The 27,556-nt window shown below is 43.6% G+C and overlaps 1 protein-coding gene across 4 annotated transcripts in view; it reads left to right on the forward strand.

Annotated features, from left to right (window-relative positions):
- The window catches only part of GRIA1 (glutamate ionotropic receptor AMPA type subunit 1), a 336,900-nt gene that overhangs the window by 272,111 nt on the left and 37,233 nt on the right, over window positions 1-27,556 (forward strand). For all 4 annotated transcript variants that reach the window (XM_020872856.2, XM_020872855.2, XM_020872858.2 and 1 more), the window contains exons 12-13: window positions 19,566-19,764; window positions 24,110-24,357. In XM_020872856.2, the coding sequence (XP_020728515.2) occupies window positions 19,566-19,764; window positions 24,110-24,357 (447 nt within the window). The remainder of the gene's footprint in view (window positions 1-19,565; window positions 19,765-24,109; window positions 24,358-27,556) is intronic.

The following is a 27,556-nucleotide window of genomic DNA, read 5'->3' on the forward strand; positions in this document are numbered from 1 at the left end:
CTTTTTTCTCTGGTGCTTTAACTTTGACAGTCTCATCTTGATTACCTTTAATGGGGTAAACTACAATTCCCTGGGTTTCCTAGGTAGTGCTAGTGGCAAAGAACCCACCTACCAATGCAAGAGATTTAAGAGACACAGGTTTGATCCCTGGTTGGGGCTTCCCTGGTGGCTCAGAGTTTAAAGTGTCTGCCCCCAATGCAGGCAACCTGGGTTCGATCCCTGGGTCGGGAAGATCTCCTGGAGAAGGAAATGGCAACCCACTCCAGTATTCTTGCCTGGAGAATCCCATGGATGAAGAAGCCTGGTGGGCTACAGTCCACGGGGTCGCAAAGAGTTGGACACGACTGAGCAACTTCACTTTCTTTTCTTTTGAGAATATCACCTGGAGGAGAGCATGACAACCCACTCCAGTATTCTTGCCTGGAGAATCCCATGGACAGAATCCTATGAACCTGGTGGGCTACAGTCCATGGGGTCATAAAGAGTCAGACACAACTGAAGCAACTTAGCACGCACACACAGTTCCCTAGAGTAAGATCCAAGCACACCTTCTGTGTTCTCTTCCTTTTCCAGTCTCTTCACATCTCTGAATACAGGATTTCCCTGAAAAAACAGGATGGACCCTCTAAAATCCTACATCAATCAAATTACCTCTACTACTCCCACCATTCCTCAGTTATTTGCTAGAACAATGTACACACATAGCCCCTTGATGAGGCTTTGAACTAAGATAGATCATCTTAGGAGTAGGCTTTTGGAGTAGGCTTGAGCAAGTATTGAAGATCATTAGAAAATGGTCTTCTCTTTGGCTTTATCTGATTCTATCAGTAAAATATACAAGCAAATGAATTAAGGTCGGGGTGTACTCGGTTCGGTCAGAAACCTCTGAAGTTTAGAGTAAGTCAGTCTTCAATTGGGGGGTATGACATATGGCAAATATTCAAAATATGAATTTAATTATAATAATAATCACTACCACTTTTAACCAGTTTCTGCAAGCATTATGTCACTTAATCTTTATAATAACGCTACAAGTTAGCAATTATAACTATTCCATTCTAACAGATAAAAAAGTGAGGCTCAAAAGATTACATAAATTGGCCAAGATAGCACAATTAATAAGTGACAAAGCTGGAGGTTAAACCCCAGTCTGACTGCAATGCCCACTGGGTCAGTTACTGTGTTATCCTTCCAAAGCAATACAGTAGAAAGAACTCTCAGCCTGAGGTAGAGGATTTGCCTTCTAAACCAAGTTTCAACATTAATTTTGAGGGTGACATTGGGAAAAGTCATTTAATCTCTCTGAGCCTCAGCCTGATTTTCCTCACCTGTAAAATAAACAGGACGACCTTGATGATCCCCAAGGTACCTTCCAGCACTTGTGTCTCTGATCCTAACTTGCAATATCAAAACTTTCTGTCCTCTCATTTGCAAGGAATGTTTTGATTTTCAAAGTACTGTCATTTGCTATTGTATTTGATCTGTACAACAACCATGAGGCAGGCAAGCATTATCCTCTCTCTTGTGTTTTATGTACAGATGAGGAAACAGGCTGGAAATGCGTTGGGGCCGCATCCATTGTTCACCCGGCTGCTCCCCAGTCGACAGTTCTAATATATTAAGTATCTCTCCCCACTTCTTTAGCTCAGGCATTTTCCTCCCCCCTGGGTCCTACCCCATTTCTTTCTCCCCGGAAGATTTTCAATACTAATCTCAATGTTAACTGTTAAGAAGCTGAAAGGAAAGTGCAGAGGTCCCCATCCCCACCAGGGTACAGGGGCTGAGAGACGGGGACAGCAGCTTAGGGCCAGTTCCAAATTCCCAGGAATGGTGCCTCAGGTTCTCCTGGCGGCTCAGACAGTGAAGAGTCTGTCTGCAATGCAGGGGACCTGGGTTCCGTCCTTGGGTTGGGAAGATCCCCTGGAGAAGGCAATGGCAACCCAGTCCAGTATTCTTGCCTGAAGAATCCCATGGACAGAGAAACCTGGTGGGCTACACTCCAAGGGGTCACAAATAGTTGGACACAACTGAAGCAACTAACATTAACCGGGACTCAGGCTGCCACCCATCCAGGCAGGATGAGGAAGAGGAAACAGCAGACAATTCTATAGGTAGGGAGATGCAGGGATGTAGATGTCATTGTCCAGGCTGCTGTAGCAGCTGCATCTATAGCAGCAAGTGCAGGAAAGAACCTGCCCACCCTTTCTGAGAAAATGTCTCCATCCTCTTCTGAGATGCTCCAACCAGAATCCTAGGAAGTTAAAGTAGGGAGACAAGATCACCTAGGGCTTAAGGGCAAATTCTGGACTCAGACTCTCTGTGTGCTGATGGGAGGACCCCTAACCTTGCCAAGTTTCAGTTTACCGTGTACATAATGGAACTGAATCTTCCTTCACAACATGTGATGAAAAATAAATACATACATCTCATAGAATGTCTGGCACTAAGTAAGTGCTCAAAAAATGGAGTCCTCAAAAATGAGTGAGCTCCTCTCTTCAGCCTCTATACCCAATCAATCTTCAAATAGAAATTCAACCTAAATCTACTGAAGTCTGTTCATTTTTTCTTCACCCTCACTGCTATTACTTAGTCCAGGTACTCACCTCCTCCTATCTGTGCTCCTGAAATATTACTTTTTCATCCCCATGCCTCCATTCTTGTTGCCTCATGATCCCCAATTCATTCTTCACTCTACACGGTAGAGTGATTTTGCCAAATTATGTGAATCGACTTATGTCACCACCTGCCTTCCATCCTCATTGCGTTTCTGCCACAGACCTTCTCCAGTCCCCCAGGACCTAGCACAGCCTCCTCCTCAGCCTCATTTCCCCATTGCTCTGCTCCTTCCCCACCACGACTCCTACGGTGGCCCTCTGACATTCCTCCATTGGAGGAGGAGCGGGCTGGGCAGTGGTAGGGGAGATGAGCCATTATCTCTTTCACTCTCACATCTTTGATGCTTGTGATTGTCTGTGCCCTTAACAACCTTTCCTGCAACACAGCTTTCCCTAGTGAACCAATAGGTTTCAGCTTCAGGTCCTCCCCCTGGTAAGCCTGGGAAGGAAGTATTGTCAGCACAAGGCCCAGCCCACAGAAAGGACCTGATAAGTATCTGTTGAATAAATGGCAAGAGTGACAGCGTCAAATCTGTTACAACACTGACTCCTTAAATCCCTACAGACTGAAGACAAACTGGGCTCCCAGTCTGGGCCAGGGCTCAGCTTCTAGGTTATGTCAGAACCCAGAATAGTGAGCCATAAAATAATACAGGTTCTTTCCTGAAATTCCCACTGGGTCAAGAGCACATATGCAGTAAACAGCAAGTGATCAGCCCCCAGAGGCCCGGCAGGTATTAATACCTAAGACACACGTTCTCCTGTTAATCTTTTCCAAACCATCTTCCTTCCCACAGGCTTCCCTTTCTCACCTAAATTCAACTAGTGAGGCACAAGACATCCCTTATGGGAAGAAGTTCTATCACATCCCTGGAAAAGAATTTAATAGCTGATAAAGCTATTATCAGCGATAGCTTTAATACATTTTCATGATTACTAATTAGAACTGTCAATTTAGTATAAATCACTGGAAGAAGTGGAGTCTCTTAGAAGAAAAGAGAGACTAAGAAATTACTTTGGCAGTTTTCAGAGTTTTATGAAATGTATTGTTGATGATCCTGTTAATCTTTTTTTCAAATACATGCAGATAGACAGCTAACATTCTCTATAATAAACTACAAAAGCACATGCAAATCCCTATTAATACACCAGTTTGGGGAACACATGTCAGGGGATATAAGCAGAGAACAAATGTTTGGCATCTAAAGTGAATTTTGTTTTCAACTTTGTATTTAATCCAAGGAACATTTGTTGGGTGCCTAATACATTAAAGATTGTGAAGAAATCAAAGTTTGAGATCCCACCCCTGCCTTTTAGTTGCTTGTGACCTAGTTGTGCAGGAGTGGAGGAAGATCACTCTAAAAACAGGTTGCACATGAGGCAGAGAGAGTGCAGAGAGGCAGGCATAGAGCCTGGACAAACACGAGCGAAGGGAGGGAGGAGCGCTTGTTCTCTGCCACATCCCCAGCACAGAGTCAGGCACATCACAGCGTTCACTAGAATTGCAGCAGGGATGAAAGAAGGATGGAAGGGCAGTCAGGTCCTAGATCCAACCCTGTTGGTTAGAAAATATGTGAGCAATCACTGAGTCAACATGGAACAGTCTAATTTTCCATCAGTGGATGAATGAATACAGAAAATGCATTATATACACATACTGGAATATGATTCAGCCTAAAAAGGAAATTCGGCCATATGGGACAATAGAGATAAACCTTGAAGATATTCCCTGGTGGCTCAGATGGTAAAGCATCTGCCTACAATGTGGGAGACCTGGGTTCAATCGCTGGGTCGGGAAGATCCTCGGAGAAGAAAATGGCAGCCCACTCCAGTACTCTTGTATGGAAAATCCCATGGATGGAGGATCATGATAGGCTACAATCCATGAGGTCACAAAGAGTCAGACACAACTGAGCAACTTCATTTTCAGTTTCACTTGAAGATATTGGGCTAAGTGAAATAAGCTAGTCACGTAAGGGTAAATGTTGCATAACTCCAATTATATGAGGAGTCTAAAATAACTCAGTACATAGAATCAAACAGGGCAGTAGTAGCTGCCAGAGACTATAGCGGAGGGGTAGAGGGGAACTTGCTAATCAACAGGCATAGTTTCAGGTAAGCAAGACTAGTAAGTTCTAGAGATCAGCTGTAAGAGCAGTGTGCCTATAGTTTACTGAATTGTATGTCTGCAAACGTGTTAGGAAGATAAATCTCATACTGAGTGTTCTTGCCATGACAAAAAAAAATTTTTTTTAAAAAGAAATCTATTTGGTTGTTTTAAGAAAAGATTTGGGGAGTTGTTTTGTGATCACAATGAAACATATCGGCATACAGAATTTAGTAATGAGAGAAAATCCTTCATACAATCTAGGGCTTAAATAAATATAACAGCAAGCAAAGTGGCCAAAAAATGTACTGCATTGGAAGCTACTGCACCCAACTAAATGGGGTTGAGAAAATCTCCTGGAGAATATGACATCTGAGATAGATTTTGAAGTTGGAAAGGGTATCCAGGGACATGAACAGAGAAGTAAGAAGATAAGAGGTATGCACAAATGAGAGTGCTCAGAATAGATAGGGAAGATGAGTGTGGCCAAGCAGTGAATGACTAATAAAAATAATTGAAAAAATAGCACAGATTAGGCACTTCCTATGGGCCTGTCTCTATCCTGTATGATGTACATGTATTTATTCTTCACAACATTCCTGCATTTGTTTTCTATTGCTGCCATAACAAAACTTAGCAGCTTAAAATAACACACATTTGTCATCTTACAGTTATGTAGGTCAAAAGTCCAGTACAAGTGTCACTGAGCTAAAATAAGGGTGGCAGCTGGCCTCTGTTCCTTTCAGAGGGCTCTAAGGCAAAATCCATTTCCTCAGTCATTGAGGCTGTTGAAAATTTTTAATTTCTATGGTTGTAGGACTCAGGTCCTTGTTTCCTTGCTGACTTTCAGCTAAGGGCTCTTCCCAGCTTCCTCATTCCTTGGCTTATGGCCCTCTTTCCCTATCTTCAAAGCCAGAAATGGAGGATCAAATTTCTTGTGTTTGTTAGGGCTTCCCTGGTGTGTCAGATGGTAAATAATCTGACTGCAGTGCAGGAGACCCAGGGTTGATTCCTGGGTGGGGAAGATCTCCTGGAGAAGGGAATGGCTACCACTCCAGTATTCTTGCCTGGAGAATCCCATGGACAAAGGAGCCTGATGAGCTATAGTCCATGGGGTTGCAAAGAGTTGGACACCTTACACTCTTAAAAACTCTCCTAGCTAGTCTCATCTATTTGATCAACTGTCTTCCTCTTTAAAGTACCAATGTGATTACACTGAGTCCACCTGGATGATCAGCCTGCTTTAAGGTTCCTTACCTTATCTCTGGGGCTTCCCTTGTAGCTCAGTTGGTAAAAAAAAAAAATCTGCCTGCAATGCAGGAGACCTAGGTTCAGTTCCTGGGTCGGAAAGATCCCCTGGAGAAGGAAATGGCAACTCCAATGTTCTTACCTGGAGAATCCCATAGACAGAGGAGACTGGCAGGCTACAGTCCATGGGGTCGCAAGAGTCGGACATGACTTAGCGACTAAACCTCCACCTCCACCTCCAACATTAACTCTACTAGAAGTCTATTATGCCATTTAATGCAACACATTCACAGGACCTAGGGACTGGAACACAGAGTGTTGGGTGGCTGATTTTCTGCTGACTGCATCCCGCTTGGCAGGTGAGGAACTGAGGCTCTGTATGGTTAGGTAACTTGTCCAAGGTCATCACCTAGTTGTTGACAGAATGGCTTTTGACCCCAAGCAGGCTGACACTGGAGGCTTTCCTCTTAACCACAGACTTCCATCAGAGAACATAGAGGGGAAGTAGAGGACCCGGTGAGAGGACCCCTACTGGGGTAGGGATTTACTGTAGCCACCCTCAAAAGGCAGACACAAGAGGTGGATGGCTTAAAGGAACACCGCACAGTGATTTCTAGTCAATTCAGTTTTCCACTGCTGGGTAACAAATTACCACAAACTTAGTAGTTTGATATAATATTCATGTATTACCTTACAGTTCAGTCTAAATTTGTGGTTGATCTTCTGTAATATTTTTAAAGAAACACAGTTTTATTATTTTAATTTAGGCAACAATTTGCTCTATGACAACCACTTTGCAGAGCATGGGTCTGAGGAAACATGATTTTATGACTATGTAAGAATTATGGATGTATCTGAGATGCATGTTTCTCAAAAATGAGTGCCCCTAAGATTTTTTAAATCAGTTTATGACCCCATAGAATGCCTCAGGCAAATTCACTCAACAAATACTTAGGCTGTTCTGAGTTCTAGAGAATTATGAAGATGTCTAAAACCCCTTAAATTATTTAATAATTTAGCATGGTGTTAACAGTGAAAAAGAACAGAATGAAGGAAGCTGCTGGACAGAAAACCAGAAGAGTTCAAAGAAATGAGAAGTGAGGGGAGGAAGCAGCAGCCAGGCAGACTTCCTGGAGGAGGTGACACTAATAGCTGGACTGTTACTCATTACATAGAGAGCCCATGCCCTGGCTTCAGATGCTCTGTTCCATCCAGTCCTTTCCTTACTCTCCAGACTCATCCTATGCTGCCAGTTACCTTGAACACATGAAGCCCTTTTCTTTCCCTGAACCTTTTCTCTTCCCATCTCCTCTGTCTAGAATGCTGTTCCTTCAGATTCTTCACCCAACTGGATTATTCTCAACCCTCAGCTCTCAACTTAAATGTCACCCACCCAGACAGACTGTCCCTCAGCTCCCTACTACGTCAGTCCCTCTGTCCCTCTTCCTGACCCCCTGCCACCCACCAAATTACTGGAAAGAATAACAGCAGTATTCAATGCTGACATGAGGAGGTGTTGCTGTTATCTCCATTTTACAGATGAGTGAGCTAAAACTAAGTCACCGTCCCAAGGTCACACAGTAAGAGAGGAAGCTGGGATTTGAGTCCAGGTTGGATGATGCCACAGCCCTTAATTTAACTGTTACATTCTAGGTTTTTCTACATATTATAAATCCTATAGGTATTCATTTACAAAGTCAGAAAAATAGAAGAAAGAAGGTAGGGGAAGAAAAGACCCCACAATCTAGCCTCCCAGCGGAGTCAGTAATTTCTTAGATTACATACTCCTGACCACTTATCTGCCAAAGTTGATTTTGCAATTGGCCATACCACAGGCCATGCAATAGGCCATACCTGCTTTTTTTCATTAACAGCAACTGAAAATCTCCTGCCAGGGCATCTTTCATTTCAGAATAGTAGTATCTGTTTGAACCAGGTACCTCCTCAGGTCCAGGTGGCCAGTGAAGCACATTACAGCTCATCCTCACAACAACGCTTTTAAGTTGCTTCTTTATTATCCTCATTTCACAGACATATGAAACTGAGGCTCAGGAATATGCAATAACTTGCCTTAAATCACCATTAATAAATGGCAGGGATGGAACAGGAGGTCTGTACAGCTTCTGAATTCCTACGGCATAACTGTTTGCAATGTCTAAGAACCAAGTGTTCCCTTGATGAAATGATGGGGAGAGTTGTGGGTGAGGAAAGAAGACTGTTCCCAGCCTCCAGGTCTGCCCCGCCAGCTTGGTTGGAGATACGTGGGCGAGAAGGTCTGAGTCTGCAGGGAACTGGGTAGGGTGAAAAAATACCTGACAAATGGAGGATTTTCAATTGGTTATTTTAAGTAAAACAGCTTCTTGTAATACATGCCTTGTGCGGGAGCAAAACAAACATTAATTAAAGGAGACGCTCGCACTGTTATTTTCTCTCCCATTTGCTAATGGGTTAGGGTCTATTTTTAAAAAGCCCACAACATCCCACATTTAAATCTGCTGCCTACTCTAAGGACTTCGAATGCCAGATATGCTGAGCCACAGATGACAATTCAGACCCTCACATGACCCACCAAAGCAGAGACCCAGTCTCCCAACACCATTTCACTTCTAAAATCAGCTGGTAGATCAGCAAAGGGTAGGGGCTCTCAGGAGGGTACAGGAAAAACATATGTTTGAGTATTATGGGCTGTCCAGCAGGCAGCCAGCTATAAAGAGTGGTTTTTTCTAAGAACTTACCCCAAAAAGTGTATGCTGGAGGAAGTTCCATTTCTAACACAAGTGCGATGCCCCCAATCCTGTGTGTCTAGGAACTATGGATGAGTGGTACTGAGGACCTGAGAAGGGCAACCTTGAGAGAGGTGGTAGCCCTGGTTCAAGCTGCACCCACTTTCAGCACAATGAAATCATACCATTGGAATTCAGTGGACCCAGGTTCACACATAAGCTCCATCACCTGCTTTGTGGGCTTAATTATTTCACCTCTCTGACCCTCAGTTTCCTCATTTATCAAAAGGGGGGTGGGATATGCTTATGTGGCCTGAAGAGAGTAATGGGCATTAGAAGAATGAATGTCAAGTGTTCTATGCGCTAACCAGTTCACAGTAGGTGCTCAGAGAACAATAGCTGCTGCTGCTGGGTGGTTAATATGCTTTGGGCATGTTCTTGTCCCATGTCCACACCATAGTACAAGTTGTTCCTGCTCCAGAAAATACCTTTCTTTCTATTTCTGAACGCCCAAAGCCTCCCTGCCCTGCATATCCCCAGTAAACGACTCCTCTTTCAGATTTACCCAGTTGGGCATGGCTTTCCGCACCTCTGTACTTTCACAGCACTTAATCAGTGAAAATAGGATCATGTTGTTCCCCACCCCGTGCTGTTCTCCCAGTCCAGGTATCACAATTGCTTCATGTGTGTCACGTTCATTCCATTAAATTGATCTTCTTAAGAAGAAACTTCTTAAGTATTCCTCATCAGGCTTGGTATGTAGTCAGTGCTCAATAAACATTGTGCCATCCTTCATTTATTCAGCATATGTTCAATGAGCACCTACTAGGTGCCAGGCACCCTGCTAGGTTCCAGGGATACAGCAGTGAATGAAAAGCCCCCTGCACTCTCTGAACTTCCATTTTAGTGGCAGGAGACAGATAATAATGAATAAACAAATCAATAAATATATGGTTATTTAAAGAACACATTAGACTTTGATAAACACTATGAAGAAAAGAAAACAAGATAAGATGAGAGAGATGGACGGCAGAGATAGTACTTGGAGGGGCGTATGTTGGATGGCAGAGATAGTACTTGGAGGGGCGTATGTGAGGAGCTAATGTCAGAGCAGAAACCTGGGCACTGGGACAATTTCAGGGAAGTAAGTTCCAGGCGGGGGAACAACTGCATATGTCTTAATGTGGGAAAGAGTTTGGTTTGTTCTAGGAACTAGAACAAAGACAATGAGGCAGGGGCAGAGCCATGGCAGGAAAGACGGTACCAGACGAGATTAGAGGAGGGCCAGAGGAAGTTGACCTGATCAAGGCATTTGGATTTTATTGTCTATGTGTGACAGATTTTAAGTGGGGTGGGGAACAACAAGATCCTATTTACAGTTTTACAAGGTCTCTCTGGCTATTGTGTGGACATAGGTTGTTCAAGAACAAGAGAAGAAGCAAGGAAATGTTGTGCTAGTATATATTCAATAGTATCTAGAATGTTACCAGGGACTGTGGAGGATGACTGGATTTGATGGACTGGAGGTGAGGGAAACAGACAAGTCAGAACTGTCCAGCTGGTGTTCGGTTTAAATAGCAGGGGGCACCATGGTGTCATTTCCTGAGATTAGGAAGATGCAGAAGAATAAGCACTTCATGTTCAGAGGACAGCAGATTGATATTTAGGAGCTGTTAGCATCAACATATGAAAGTTATGGACTTGGAGGAGATCATCTGTGGTAAGAGGGTAGACAGGCATGGGAAGAGGGCTGAAGCCTGAGCTCTGGACACAACAGGAACTTAAGATTAAGCAAGAAAGGAAAAGCCAGCAACGCAGACTAAGCGGGACCATCCTGCAAAGTACATGGAGACTAAAGAGAGCAGGGAGCCTAGAAGCTAAGCAGAATATTTCCAGAAGAAATCATCATCACCACCACCACCACCACCATCATCATCATCGCTGTATCATCACCATCACTACCACCACCACCACCATCATCATTATATTGTCGCCACCACCACCACCATCACCACCACCACCACCACTGTATCATCACCACCACCACCTCCATCATCATTATATTATCGCCACCACCACCACCATCATCACCACCACCACCACCACTGTATCATCACCATCACCACCTCCATCACTACCACCACCACCACCACCATCATTATATTATTCATCACCATCACCACCACCTCCATCACCACCACCACCACCACCATCATCATTATATTATTGCCATCACCACCACCATCATCACCACCACAACCACCATCATCATGTCATCATCATCAACACATCAAGTGAACATCTTGAGTCCTGCTGAATCTGTGCTAGATGCAAAACTTGACTTGCTCATCAAATTCTCACAATTCATGAGATGAAATTCAGGATCTCCATGTTCAATTATAGAGACTGAAACTTAGAGAGTGAACCAAAGAATCACTAAATATTAAAACATGGACAGATTGATCTACAGTCATTCCTTTGTGAACTAGAGCCACACTACACTCCTAAAGCTTATCTCAATAGAAAATAAAAGGAACATAACACTGTCCCTCTTCAAAACACAGCTCGGCAAATTCTACAAGAAGAATACCAGGCTCTTGTTGGAGCTTGTTGTCCAACCCCCAGTTTCCCACCCTGAGACTCAGCACAGGAGCCCAGACCCGCCCTCTCCTCTGGGTCTGGAACACAGTGACCAGCAGCTGGGCAATTAACATGACTCACTTCCACTCTGCCAGGGAAGCGCTGAGTGATTTGCAGCTGGTGAAAATGGGATGCTTTGCCACTCAGGCATAGCGTCTTGGATGAAGGGGACTCATCAGTGGAATTGTTGTAGTTGGCCAGTTATTTACCCCAGTCTGGGAACCTCAATGCCTGATACCAAGTGAGCCTCTCTCTGAACATAGCTCAGCCGAATAATTAGTCAAGATGGACCTCAATCTCTCAGTAATTTAGAGGAGGGCCATCCAAGTCCTTGCCTTCATGCTCCTGTTTCCATTACTTTTTAAAAATAGCCATTTGAAGCAGATGACCAAGGGAAATAGCTTGAGCTCAGTGACCTCTTCAGCTCAGCTGAATGAAGGCACACAGGAGGTGTCCCTTCTGTCTCCTTCCTCTTGGACAAAGCTTTTGAAATAAAGAAGAATGTCCATATCTAACTCCTTGTGACAGATGTCCTGGGCAGGGGCAAGATGGATGAGATCAGGAGCTGATTTAACGCCATTCCACTCCCTACACTGGCCCCATGTATCTGCTTTCCTAAAGGCCCCTGGCCACAGCACCTGCTGCCCCATCTGCAACCAGGACATTGCTCCAAACACCGTCTGCACACCTCCATCCTGAAACACTCTCTCCATTCCAGGCCCTGAGCTACAGGCTTTATTGGTACTTCTTTCCTACTAAGAATACCTTTAAGATGAGTACTAGCACTCCATTTATGAAGAAACAAGCACAAAGAGATTGAATGACTTGCCCAATGTCACACAACCAATAAGTTAACACGGCAAGATCATCCTGTCTTTGTCTGGCCCCTGAGCCTATTCTCTTAAACAACACCTTCACCTTTCTCCCTGAGGATAGCACAAAAGTAACTGGCAAATGGATCACTGTAATACTTTATCTAGGTGTTTGTGAGTGGTACTAATAACTGGATGCATGCTCAGTCACTCACTCAGGTCCAAGGACCCCATGGACTGTAGCCTGTCAGGTTCCTGCGCCTGCCAGGAGGTTGCCATTTCCTACTCCAGGGGAACTTCCAGATCCAGGGATCGAAACCTAAGTCTCTCGTGTGGCAGGCAGATTCTTTACCACTGCGCCACGTGGGAAGCCTAATAACTGGATAGATAATTAAAAAAAAAAAAAAAGTCAAAATAGTATATTCACTTCAATCAAAGATCTCTGTGATTCAGAGTAAGACTGAGGGCAGAAGTCACTGAACTACAGGTCACAGGCTACATCCAAGTTGTAAGGGAATCCAGCCATGTGCACGTGTGTGCACATTTTCTGTGGCTGTTTGCACACTACACCAGCAGGGATGAGGAGTACAGCAGAGACTATAAGGCCTTCATAGCCTGAAATATTTACTACCTGGCCTTTTACAGAAAAATTTTTTTAAAATGCCCACTGCCTTGTCTAGAAAAACAAATCCAAGCTGCGAGATTAGAAATACACATTTAAAGGCCTGTGGTGAATCCGAATCCATGACCAAGAAGGAAATGCTAACTATCAGAACGCAAAGATGGTCCAGCCACATCCTTACTGCCTTTCATTAGCACCAAGTTATACATTTAATGGTATGCTTAGTGTTTCACTGACCAAAGGAAAAAAACGTCATTTTCAGAGGAGACCAGCATCTAGCGGGCAGCATCTGGCTCCCCAGGCCATGTCAGAATGCATTTTACCCGGTGGGCAAGGAGTGGCAATTGAGCATTTCTCTCTCTCACTGCCTCTGCCCCTATGGATCACCAAATCCTTATATGTCTTCACCTCTCCAGTCAGCCTGCTTCTCCCACTATCTATGGGCTCTGTTTTAGTTCAACCCATCATCATCAATGTTAAAGAGTAAATACCATAAATAATCATAGTGACATCTTAAATCTGCACCCCAGCATGGTTGGCATTTTAAGAGCAGAATGATCCTGGCATAACAGGGATACAGAAAGGGCTACCCAGAGCTCCGCTGGCAAAGGCAGGGAAGTTCACAGAGGAGGTGATACCCCACTCAGCTCCTTCTAATCTCTAGCCCCCCTCCCTTCTCCCACCTTGGCAGACTCCTACTCACACTTCAAAACCCAGCACAAGTTTCTCCTCCACTGGTAACGTTTCCCAAGCTCTGCTTAGCAAGCACTTCTGTGTTCCCTTAGTATTGCTTTCTTACTTGTCACATGATCAAGATAAAGCTATAATTACCGTTTATGATATTTATATAACATAGTGATGATGGCTTTACTGAGTGATCGCTATGCTCCAGACTCTATGCTCCAAACATAGCACTCCACAGAGAATCAAAGCATCTGACCCCGAAGCCTATGTTTGCCCACCACGTTCCCATTTTCTTCCTGGAAGGAAGACACTGTGGTGTATTCACTTTTATCTCCCCCAGGCCCCGTGCCCAACAGTACCTATCATATAAGCGATGCTTGTAAAATGAGTGATTAAACAGTATGGTATATGCAGTTCAAAAAGTTCCTGTCTCTTGGTGATCCAAACCCAAACCTAGGTACTCCTGTGAAGAGACTTGACAAATGTAATTAAAGTCCCAAGCCAGTTGACTTTAACATTATCCAAGTGGACATCACCCAATCCGATAAGCCCTTTAAAAGCAGAGCATTTTATCCAGAGCTAGAAGTCAGAAAAATTGAAGAGTTAAGGGGTTTGCCACACTCTCACTTGCTTGAAGGTGGAAGAGGCAGATGATGAGGGATGCTGGCAGCTTTCAGGAGCTGAGACCAGCCCCTGGCTGATAGCCAGCAAGGAAATGACGGCCTCATTCCCACAACCACAAGGAGATGAACTCTGCAAACAGCTAGTGAGCATGAAAGAAGACCCCAACCTCCAAATGAGGACCATAGCCCCAGCCAATGTGTTGATTTCAGCCTGGTTAGACACTGAGTAGAGTCTAGACACCCTCACTCAGACTTCTGACCCACAGAGCCAGGAGATTATCAGTGAGTCACCAAACTTGCAGTGACTTGTTATTCAACAACAACATACAAAATGCAAACAAGTTTCTAATTCTGTGGAGGTGATGGTGGCCAAACTGCTTTATGTGGATTCCAAAGGTTCTGCGGAATGTTACAAGAGGTGAACATTCCTGAGCATATATCCAGAAAAAACTTTAATCCAAAAGAGGCATGCAGCCCTATGTTCATAGAAACACCACTCACAACAGCCGAGACAGGGAAACAACCTATCCATAAAGATAAAGAAGATGGTACATATATGCAATGGAATACTGCTCAGCCATAACAATAATGAAATAATGCTATTTGCAGCAACATGGGTGGGCCTAGAGATTGTCATAATGACTGAAGTAAGCCAGGGAGAGGAAGATAAATATCATATGATATCACTATATGTAGTATCTAAAATTGGACACAAATGAACCTATATGAAACAGAAAAAGAGAACAGGAATGTGGCTGCCAAGGAGGAAGGGGTTGAAGGGATGGAGTGGGAAATTGGGGTTAGCAGATGTAAACTATTATATACAGGATGGATAAACAAGGTCCTACTGAATAGTATAGAGAACTATATTCACTATCCTATGATAAACCACAATAGGAAAGAATATTAAAAAGGATGCATATGTGCATAATTGAATCACTTTGTTGTACAGCAGAAATTAACACAATATTGTAAATCATCTACACTTCAATTAATCAATCAAAATAGTCCCAAAGTAAAAAAAAAAAAAAGAGGTGAGTGTTGGCCATGATCCAGCATCATAGCGTCGTCATGGGGTGAGGAAGTCCATGTCCTTCTACAGACAGATCAGAAGCTGGTGAAGTAGGGAGCACCCTGCAGTGGCTGGAGTGGGCAGGAAATACCAAGTCCTGGGTCCTAGTCCCAGCTCTGCCTCACTGTGTGACTCTGGACAAGTGCCTTTACGTCCCTGACCTGTGGTCCTTTGATCTGTCAGATGGGGGGCATTCATTCCTCTCCTGTCTACTTCACAGGGCTATGAATCAAGTTCAAGTAAGATAAAAGTCCAACAAGCCACATAAATCGTGGCCAGTTCTGGAGGAACATAGTGTTTCCTTGATCACCTAGGAAGTTTGGCGAAGAGCTATGCCATACTATAAGACTAATAAAATTCAGGTGAAGAGCTATGCCAAGCTGCAAGACTAATAAAATTCAGGTGATTAGGCAGAACTTCAAGGGGTTCAGATTATAGTTGTTCCATCCCTACTAAGAAAAGTGGTTCTTTGCCCTGTGACTCCCTGGGGGAATCATCATCATCATAAAAATAATGTCTTCTGTTTCAACAGCACCTTTCAGAGTACTTTCCCCTCTACCATTTGAATTGCAATAGCTTGTACTCATTAAAGGGAAAAAATGGACTAAGAATCTTTCTAGTTCTGAAAGTTTTGGTTTCCCACCACAAGATAGGGTTAGTTTCACCCACTAAATGGGAAGGAGACTGAGGCCCAGCCAGGTAGGCAGCTTGCCAAGGATACGGGGCTGGTCAGTGAAGCAGCAAAGCCTCTCACTGCCAGTCCTTGCTTCTAATATTAAATAACTCCAGCTCCGTGCCTCTGGGATGGAGCTGGGAAAATACAGACTTCTCACATAGAGGCTCGTCTTTGCCTGTGCCAGGTCTGAACTGAAAGGGGGTTCACTCACACTCAAGTTCCATGTTATAGACTGAATATAAACAAAGCACTGGAATCATGTCTCATTTTGAAGAACCCCTTCTCCCAGCCCCTCAGTTATTCCATGATGACAGTTATTCTCCGGGCTGTGGAGCAGAATTTTTCTTTGCTATTTTCATCAAGTAGGGGATGTGCAGAACCCTCTATAGGGTATGCTACTCTCAACACCCAGCTGATAAATAGTAATTAAAGAACAGGGAAAAGGGACCCACAGACCAGGACCTTTCTTGGAAAGACTTTGAGCTTCACCAGATGAGCCCCAAGTGGGGAGACCTTAGCTGAGTCTCTCAGTTCACATGTTGCCATCCTGAACACACAGTTTGGGGCCATGACTCCAGACATGGTGAAGCATAAGCAGGTTAGAATTATCCTGGCCCTGAAAGTTATTCCTGAGCTCTAGAATCTAACATGAATGGAGCCATCCGGTTCTAAAAGAGGTGGCATCCATGCAATTCACTTGTTATTGAGGCTAAGTGTGCATTGGGTGCTAGAGATTCCACATGGCACAAAAGAGCTATAAGTTCCTTTACTCTTGCAGAGAATGTGGTCGAGGGGTACAACTGACAGTCACTCACACAAATAGATGTCAGACATCAACTGTGATGTGAGTTGCATGGGGATCTGAAAGTCATAAGCTCGAATGCTGAAAGAGTGAGGACTAGGCTGAGGTCTGAAGGATGAATAGGGTTGATGCATTGATCATGGGAAAGAGCAGCATGTGCTAAGGGTGAGAGGCTTTTGAGTATGAAGGATCAAACAAATTTCCGTGTGACTGGAGTTACAGAATCCATGTTGTAACGGCAATGGTGAGAGAACCAAGGGCCAGACCACACAGGACCACTGAGGAGTTGAATTTTATTCCAAGTGTAAGAAGAGAGCTTTGATGGGTTTTAAGCAACAAAGAAACAGGATGTAATCAATGTTTTTCAAAAGATCATGTAGGCTGCCTTGTGCAGAACTGATTAGGCAGAGGAGTGGGGAGATGGGGGGTGGGGAGGTGAACAGAAACAAGAAATCCAGTTCAAGTGCCCTTGTGATCATCCAGAATTGGAAAAGAAGCATCTTCTCAGAACCCTGCACACCTATAACAGTGCCAGTGGTAAAGAATCCACCTGCCAATGCAGGAAACATAAGAGATACAGGTTCAATCCCTGGGTCAAGAAGATCCATTGGAGGGGAACATGGCAACCCACTCCAGTTTCTTGCATGGAGAAACCCATGGACAGAGGAGCCTGGCAGGCTACAGTCCATGGGGTCACAAAGAGTCTGACACAACTGAAGCAACTTAACACAGCACAGAAGGTGAATAGAACACTGGACCAGTCATCAGAAGACTAGTATGATCTGGCGTACAACTACATATGATTCCTTGGGCATTAGGAAAATGATTTGCCTCTATGTATCTTATCTTGTTTAACTGTCCAATAGAATCCATGCATCCTGGCCTACATACTAATGATTTCAAATCACACAATGTCAGAGATAGGCATGTAAGAGGAAGCAGTTGGTCTCTGGTCCCATGTGATGCTTGGCCTTTCCTCTATCTGGTTTATTTTGTGTTACTAGCACTTAGTACGCTGGAGAACCATGGGCAGGCACCAAGTACATCTCTATAGATGATTTATCACTTGAACATCTTCAGAAATGGGGAAACTCTCTCTCACCCCCAGAATAGCCACCGTTGCACTACACTCCACATCAAAATTATCTTCCTCTTATTCAGACAGCATCTGTTTCCTGTAACTTCTGCCAAATGCGCCTGGATCGGGTCATGTGGCACAAGCCTCACGTCAGTCCTTCAGTGAACACACCTCTCCAAGTCTCTTCTTCCTGTACAGCCTCCCCTCTTCCTGCAGCTGTTCTTCAAAGGACATAGTTTTGTTGCACTCTCAGGCTTTCACTCCTTTGAACAAGTCTTCTTTTATTTCCCTCTTCCTCTGAAGCATCTAGGACAGTGCTAGCCATAGAGCAAGCAATAAGTATTTGTTGGTTTTCTTGGGGTGAACACTGTCTGCCTAGAGTGAAAACAAATCTCCCAGGAACCAAAACAAAGTGGGAGAGACAGGAACATGGGAATAATACAGAGAGAGTTGACAAGGTCTCACAATCAAGCCAGCCAGCAGGCCTGGGTGTTGCTCCTGAGTCAGTGTGACTTGGGACTCCTGAGTTTCTTTATCAGTAAAACTCAGTGGTTTGGACTAGTGATTGCTCTCGATGTTAAGCATGAGGTTCTAGTTAAGCATTGTCACCCCTGAGCTTGAGGCTGTCAGAGCACATGTTATAAAGGGATTAAGGGTACAGCAGCTTCGGGATGATACTTCCTTTACAAACTGAGCAGAATGAAAGGAGTAATGGAATAACTTTGTCACTATCTGACTGAGTCTGACTGGATGCCACATCTGGCCACCACATAAAATCAGACCATATAACATCAACATCATTGGTAATATCTTTGCGAAGCTCTGGACTTGAAACCTCCTAGCTAAATCCAAATAGTCACAGTAGAACTCTTGTCTGGTCATGTTTCTCTTCACAGCTTTGGGAATAAGAGAAGAGAATATGACAATAATCTCAAGGATGAATTTCTCATGTATGATTGTCATATTTGCCACTTTGATCCAGATTAGACTATCCTTTGTCTTTTATTTCAGCCAAGTTCTCTTTCACCATGATAAGAGGAGAACGTGCCTGCACTCAACAATGACATTCCCCAAAGTGGCTGAACAGAATGCTGGTGGTGTCTTTTCTTTCTAAAATGTTCTCCCTTCCCTTCTTTCTAAAATCCATCATTTTGGTGGCCTTTGCCAGCCAGGAGGACATTGGCTAGAAGGCAGTCTGAAAACATTTCTGGACATCATCAAATGTGTGCCACGTGTGTGTAAATGCATTGCATTCACATATGTATATTCATACATTTGGTGTATATGTAACTGCACATAACAGGATATTTATACATGTTGGTGATTTCATGGGCAAGTGTTGACATATCTCTTTGTTGGCATGTGTCTCGATATGTATGCATGTGTGACAGTGAGTGTGACGATGTCCCTGCAGAGCTGTCTCACACCTGAGGGGCAACCCCACAAGTCCTTATCCACGATAAGGAACGAAAAGGCACAGGAGGCTCTGACATTTGGATTCTCACACTCTGCTGACAGAAGAGAAGGTTGCAATAGGGCTTGACAGCTCTGCTGATGAGCTGGGGCTAGCCCTTGGCCCCTCCCACATGTGTGTGTGCTAGGTTGCTTCAGTCACGTCTGACTTTTTGCAACCCTGTGGACTGTAGCCTGCCAGGCTCCTCTGTCCATGGGATTCTCCAGGCAAGAATAATGGAGTTGGTTACCATTCCCTCCTCCAGGGGATGTTTCCGACCCAGGGATCGAACCCACGTCTCTTATGTCTCTTGTATTAGCAGGTGGGTTTTTTACCACTAGCGCCACCTGTCACACAGCCTTCTATAATTGATGTCTGTGCTCCTGACATCTCTTCCCTTTGGCCTGCAGGTCCTTGTCCGGCCGCATCGTGGGTGGCGTCTGGTGGTTCTTCACCTTGATCATCATCTCCTCCTACACAGCCAATCTGGCCGCCTTCCTGACGGTGGAGAGGATGGTGTCTCCCATTGAGAGTGCCGAGGACCTAGCAAAGCAGACGGAAATCGCTTATGGGACCCTAGAAGCGGGATCTACGAAGGAGTTCTTCAGGGTAGGGACATCCCTTGTCCGGGGCACTTCCACAGAAGGGAACCAATACCGTCATTAAAATATCCCTCTCAGAGAGCATGAGATTACAGGCAACTGCTTAAGTGAGTGTACGCCAGGGACACTGAGAACATTTCTCAGTTTTGTACAGATCCCCCAAACACCCTCCATTTCTATATTCATGGACTTCAAAGCTCTTCCACTGAATTAGACCCCCTCACATACCCTTGTCTGTACCAGGTTCTTTGAGGACTGCAGAGTGTATGATATACAATTCCCTTCCTGCTCCCACAGGCACCTTCAGTCTTGTTAGTTACTGATTAAGAACAGTTGTTGTTTTTTGTTTTTTTTTTTTTTAATCTCTGAAAACCCTAGTTTGTCATCCCCATGGCAGCGGAGAGCTCCTTGGCAGCCCCACCCCAGAGTCACTCAGTCCTCCATCGACAGTTAATTAAGAGGTGTGAAGGGCTGTGGGAGCTGCAGATGATAGAGAGATCCGAGAACAAACACCCCAAGCCTGTTTTCCCGTCCTCCCTGCCACTCACGCTGTCTTCATGCTCCTGGAGATGAGATTTTCCTGATAGTTCACACCCAGTGGCTGTGAATGAAGCCTCAGTGCTGGGGGCACTGGGGTGAGGCGGAGGGGACATATTAATTTTCCGCATACCGTTGCCCAGAGCACTCTGCGGCTCTGCCTGTCTGCAGCCCCTCTGCCCGCTGTGACCATCCTGTCAGGTCAAATTGCATCTTGCCATTGCCCTGCTGTGTATTTTGTTGGTTCTGGGCCTGGAAGGTGATCTGAAAATCTGGGCACAGCTGATTTTATCTATTTCTCAGTTTCCTGTAAGAGAATATTCAATATACTGTAGATCCCATGATTTGTCCGGGGTATTTCTTTTCCTAATTTGAGATCCTCCCTCCCTTTTCTCCTTTCTTTTTTTTCTCCCCCTGCCCAGGACATTGTTGCTTGAATGATGAATCTTCATGTAAAGAATCAAATATTTCAAGTTAGCAAGGAACTGAAAGGCGACCATGCCCAAACTCCTCATGGAACAAATGGGGAAAGTTAGCAGTAGATAGAAGCCTGGAATCCAGGGATCTTCACCCCCAGGCCAGTGTGCACACTGGTACCCACTTATGAAACAAATCACCTAGTTCACTTGATCAAAGACTATCTTACAACTCCCTCTACCAAATGCTTCACTAACATTCCCAGTAACTATCTCCAGTCATTTTTCCTTGAGAGCTAGAACTTTCCTGGGCCCAAATATCTTTTGAGATCAGCTGGCTCAAACAACAACCTAAATGCATGTCAGTATTTTGCCAACTCCTGTTGATATAAAAAAAATAATCCTGATATTGTGCACGAGGAATAATGACATATTACATGTATAAAGAAATCTGTAATCTACATATCAATCACTAGATTAGATAGGTTGGCTGACTCTAGTAGTAACTGTCTTTAAAAAATATAGTCCCTTTGTATGGCTGAGTCTCTTTCGTGTCCACCTGAAACTATCACAACATTGTTAACTGCCTATCAGTTCAATTCAATTCAGCCACTCAGCCGTGTCTGATTCTTTGCGACCCCATGAATCGCAGCACGCCAGGCCTCCCTGTCCATCACCAATTCCTGGAGTTTACTCAAACTCATGCCCATCGAGTCAGTGATGCCATCCAGCCATCTCATCCTCTGTCATCCCCTTCTCCTCCTGCCCCCAATCCCTCCCAGCATCAGGGTCTTTTCCAGTGAGTCAGCTCTTCGCATGAGGTGGCCAAAGTACTGGAGTTTCCGTTTCAGCATCAGTCCGTCCAATGAACACCCAGGACTGAACTCCTTTAGGATGGACTGGTTGGATCTCCTTGCAGTCCAAGGGACTCTCAGGAGTCTTCTCCAACACCACAATTCAAAAGCATCAGTTCTTCAGTGCTCAGCTTTCTTTATAGTCCGACTCTCACATCCATACATGACCACTGGAAAAACCACAGCCTTGACCAGACAGACCTTTGTGGACAAAGTAATGTCTCTGCTTTTTAATATGCTATCTAGGTTGGTCATAACTTTCCTTCCAAGGAGTAACCGTCTTTTCATTTCATGGCTGCAGTCACCATCTACAGTGATTTGGAAGCCCAAAAAAATAAAGTCTCACACTGTTTCCACTGTTTCCCCATCTATTTCCCATGAAGTGTTGGGATCAGATGCCATGATATTAGTTTTCTGAATGTTGAGCTTTAAGCCAACTTTTTCACTCTCCTCTTTCACTTTCATCAAGAGGCTTTTTAGTTCCTCTTCACTTTCTACCATAAGTGTGGTATCACCTGCATATCTGAGGTTATTGATATTTCTCCCAGCAATCTTGATTCCAGCTTGTGCTTCTTCCAGCCCAGCGTTTCTCATGATGTACTCTGCATATAAGTTAAATAAGCAGGGTGACAATATACAGCCTTGACATACTCCTTTTCCTATTTGGAACCAGTCTGTTGTTCCATGTCCAGTTCTAACTGTTGCTTCCTGACCTGCATACAGGTTTCTCAAGAGGCAGGTCAGTTGGTCTGGTATTCCCATGTCTTTCAGAATTTTCCACAGTTTATTGTGATCCACACAGTCAAAGGCTTTGGCATAGTCAATAAAGCAGAAATAGATGTTTTTCTGGAACTCTCTTGCTTTTTCGATGATCCAATGGATATTGGCAATTTGATCTCTGGTTCCTCTGCCTTTTCTAAAACCAGCTTAAACGTCTGGAAGTTCACAGTTCACGTATTGCTGAAGCCTGGCTTGGAGAATTTAATTGCCTATACTCCAATACAAAATAAAAAGTTTAAAAATATAGTCCCGTATATGTGTTTAAGGTTTCCAAGGTGCTCAGTGGTAAAGAATCCACCTACCAATGCAAGAAACATGGGTTCAATCCCTGGATAAGGAAGATGTCCTGGAGGAGGAAAGGGCAATCCACTCCAGTATTCTTGCCTGGGAAATTTCATAGACAGAGGAGCCTGATGGGCTAAAGTCCACAGGTTCACAAAGAATCTGACACGACTAAGTGCAAACGTGCATACACACACACACACACACACACACACACGAGCATATGTGTTTAACACTTGTCCATGTACAAAGCATTTTCAAAAGCTAGACATCAATAGCCCTAAAATACATCTATTTAATACCTGCCAATGAAGGGACACTTTTTGGGAATAACATCATACAGGACAATGCTGATTTGTTGTACTGGATCATGGACCCTGACCAAAAGCCTGCTAGATGAAAGGTTAGATTCTGTGAAGGACCCACAGAAGGGAAGATGTCCCCTATCCCCAGGTAGTGCCCACAAACTTGAGACCTGTGCCCAAGTGTAAATGGCTCTCAGTCCTTAACAGTCTAGCCTGGATATCCAGTGAGTGACCGGACTATGTGTCACAACATTCCTTCTAAAGTGAGGGCCACACAGGCCATAAAGATGAATCACATGGGGAACTTCTGAAAAAAATTTATTCTAGGCCCCACCCCAGACCTGCTGAATCAAAATCTCTAGGTTTAGAGCCTGGGTCCTACATATTTATAGTCTCCATATATGATTCTGGTGCCCACTAGAGTTTGAGAACTATTGTCCTTGGAGCCAAGATAGTCTTGGAATACATAATACTTGTTCTGACCGGTGAGATAATGAGTGGAATGTGGCTGGAGAGAACCGGCATCTCCAGGGGAGTGAACAAATGAGGTGAAGTCACAAAGGAAGGAAGGTCTAAAATGAGTTCAGGAGGAAATGAGGAAAGCAGCTTGGCTGGGTGTAGAGGCTTTTGAAATGTTAGCAGAAGACCATATCAAGTCCCAAGTTATTAACTTTATTGGACAACAAATTACATTCTGAGAACAGTCTTGCAATATGAGATGACTGTAACTTGGCACCTATGATCTAAAAATTCTTTTTTGTTGTCTTTTAAAGATGAACTCAGATTCCAACTCTAGTCAGCTCTCCACTTCTTCAGGACTGTGTAAATATGACCTTATTGAACAATAGATAGATCCTTTGATGTCTTTAAGAGTCAGACAGAGCCCCAGTTTCTTAACTCTTCCCATGTTTAAGAGGAATCTAACTACTTAGCAGTAATTAAAAGATTCTGAGTTCTCCTATTCATTCTGTATTTGTAAGATATTTGTACTTTGGAGCCTACTGATACTAATTAGAGCCTCTTATTTTGCAATCACTCATAATTTGTTTCTTCCTGAGCTAATCTCGCTCATGAATGTGTGATCAAGCCACATTCAGCTCTTCATTAGTGTGTGTGCGCCGACCTCCATGCCAAGCACAGCCCGTGCTTCATTCCAGCTTTGTTCTGTCCCTGGCCAGAGGTCTAAAATCGCCGTGTTTGAGAAGATGTGGACGTACATGAAGTCAGCAGAGCCATCCGTGTTTGTGCGGACCACAGAGGAGGGGATGATCCGAGTAAGGAAATCCAAAGGCAAATACGCCTACCTTCTAGAGTCCACCATGAATGAGTACATTGAGCAGCGGAAACCCTGTGACACCATGAAGGTGGGAGGTAACTTGGATTCCAAAGGCTATGGCATTGCGACGCCCAAGGGGTCCGCCCTGAGGTAAGTAGCCATGATTTGCTTCCTCGGTACTCCCTCTCCCCTCCCTGCCTCAGAAGGGAAGCTGCTGTGTCTGTCACATGCTCCAGCGCTACACGGGAGCTGTCGAGAGGTCTCTTCTCGGATACCTGTGGGCCTGGGAGATTCCAGCCACCTGCGATCTTCAGCCTGGAGGTTGGAAATTGACCCGGGGGCCTCAGCTTGCTCTGACTGTCGCTGCCCGTGTGCTCTTTCTCCATGCCTCGTCTCACCCCTCCCAGTGTTCAACATTGATGAACCTTGTGTTTCTATTGTGTGACTTGTAACATGCCACCCTTTACCAGACACCTCCACATCCAACTAGGCCACAAACAGGGTTCTCCAGCAACCTGAATTCTTTGCAGGTGGTTTGTAATGTTTGTCGCCAAAGAAACAAACACGTGGTCCAAATGAAAAATCAAGTCATTTGAGTCCTAAGATTCTAGCCATCGAAACTGAAATGACACCAATTGAGTGTTGGCACCCATTCTGTCCTAGATGCTGATTTCTTGAGCAAGAAATAGGTAGTTCAGGAAAGAAGAAAAGAGGACTTTATTTTCACACTAAGAGTCTCTGGTATGCATTCCAAAGAGTTATGGCAGAGTCTTATAGAACTAAAGTCAAAAGGCCTAGATTTAACTTTGAGATTTACTTAATGACTGTCTTACAAAAGGTAAGACATATCATCTCCCTGACCTTCAGTATCTTCATCTATAAAGAGAGGATAATCACCTAACCCTTTCCTAGGTTTAAAGTGGTTTTAAGTTCAAATGGAATAAACTATACAGAAGGTAATTACAGGCAATACAGTGTGAAGTCACCTGTAAGATATTATGTCAATTACAGAAGGATTAAATCATTTTAGGGAAGAGTAGCTAGCATTCAAGGAAAGGTGAGAGTGTGTAAAAGGTTGTAAAAAGATGGAGAGGGGCTCCTGACCCATCATGACATGACATCCAGAGCCACCTCTGCCTCCATATCATTCAATTGTTTCAATAATATCAATCCCTACAACAATCTAGGCACTAGGCTAGGAGCTGGAGCTACAATTTGGGGGTAAGACAAACACGGTCCCTGTCCCCATGGAACTACATTCTTGAAGGGAAGAAAGACATTAAACAGATGATTATTGTTTAATGGTCCACAGCTAGTATGATAGTCTATAAAACAGGACATAGAGGACATCTTCTTTCAACAATTTGGCAGAATAAAACTCCCACTATAAAACACCTAGATATACTGGAGAAAGATATAACAAATAGCCTTTTAAATGCAAGTCAAGAAATCTCTACACCAAAAAGGAAATCAAAACCATAGTAATAAGCTAATTATACCTGAGGCTGCCCTAAGCAGGAAAAAGTTATAGATTACATGACAACATATAATACATGAGCAAGAATAAGAAGTAAAAGTAAAAATATAAAAGCAATCAACAATACTTTTAAAAGAAAAAGGAAATATCATAAAAGACCAGACATATTTAGAAAAGTACCAGTTAGGATTTAGAGAAGAAAAGTAGTCATTAATATAAAATGTCAGTGAAAGTGTTAAACAGCAAATTAGACAGAGTTAAAGAGAAACTTAGTGTACCTGAAAAAAAATCAGATAAAATTCCCTAGAAGATAAAAAATTATAATAAAGAGGTGAAGAGACATGAGAAAGAAAAAAAACCCAGGTGCATCTTGTTTAAGTTCCAGATGGAGACAAGAGAAGGTGAAGCAGGGGTAATATTTGAAGGGAATTTTCTACAATTTATGGAAAACATAAATACTCAGATTCAAAAATTTTGACTCCCAAGCCAGATAAAAAGATGAAAAACCAGCAGCTGATTCAGTCGAAATTACAGAACAGTAAAGATAAAGAGAAGATCTCAAATATAACCAGAGATAACAAGGTCCAACTGGAATGCAGGATGGGTGGGATATGACTGAGAAGACTCTTCCAAGGATACTTTTTTCCAAGTTGAAATATGATGTATCAATAGGAGTTAAGTAAGGTCAGTGAAGGGAGGGGTAGAGAACAGTCTGGGCAGAGGGAACGGAAGATGCAAAGACTCTTAAGACAAGAAGTTATGGTACAGCTGATAAACCAAAAGAAGCTAAATCCTCCTAAAACACAGATAATAACTAAGAGAAAAGGTTTAGCTCTGACTGGAGAATGATAAAGTGTAAATAGATTGTGTTAAGGATTTTTGTCCTTATCTGAATAGAAATGAAAATATATTGAAGAATTTTAACTGTCCAAATATCAGGAAATAAACATATCTGTAGGAATATAAAAAATAATTGAATGTGACCTAATAAAAGGAAACAAAATGGCCTGGTATTTTATAAATCATGCATTTTTGTCTGGAAGAACTTAAAAAGCTCTTTGTACACATTTAGGCAAAGTTCAAAGAGGCTCCAGAGGACAGTGCTTGGCAAGAGACTTTGAGATACCTACAAAGCATCACCCTAAAAAGGCCCAAAGTAGAGAATGCACTTTTATAGGTCCAATGATGCTGCACTGTTATAATTTACTGAAGGTTTTATTAAGTCAGGGACCTCATGTGATCCAAATATTTGGATGCAAAGTTGAGGGCAGGGGAAAGGTACAGAAAGTGACATGAATTGCCCACTCAATACATTACCTCCATGTCCCTATCCCACACATGGATGCCTGGAACATAGTGACAAAGTCAGTAACATGAACTCAAATCTCAGGTCAGCTGGCAATTCAAACAACTTTCCACCTGAGTGACTGCCTCCCACCCGCCACACTGTGCTATGCATTATCTCATATTAGCTCTTGATCTCCCTACGAAGTACCACCATCCCCACTGTACAGATGAGGAAACAGCAGCACAGAATTAAGTTACCTGACCAAGTGGACACAGCTACTAAAGGAGCCAGATTTCAAGTCCAGGCAGTCTGACTTCACAGCCCGTGGTTGTACTTACTCTAACCCTGTGCTGGGGTCCATAACCAACAGTGCCATTAAAGGCAGAAGACTGGTCTCAGACCAGGTTTCCCAGTACCTATGCACATGGGTCAAACAATAACCATCAACTCAAAGATTTGCACACGGACTTTTGAAGCCCAGAGCATCTACTCACCACTTTGAGGCCTAAAGGTGATAGTGAATGCTCACTTTAATGCACTTCTTTTTTTAATGCACCACTTTTTTGAGCAGTAACACTGCCTTT

This window comes from Odocoileus virginianus, chromosome 3, assembly GCF_023699985.2.
Source record: "Odocoileus virginianus isolate 20LAN1187 ecotype Illinois chromosome 3, Ovbor_1.2, whole genome shotgun sequence".
Lineage (NCBI taxonomy): Eukaryota > Metazoa > Chordata > Mammalia > Artiodactyla > Cervidae > Odocoileus > Odocoileus virginianus.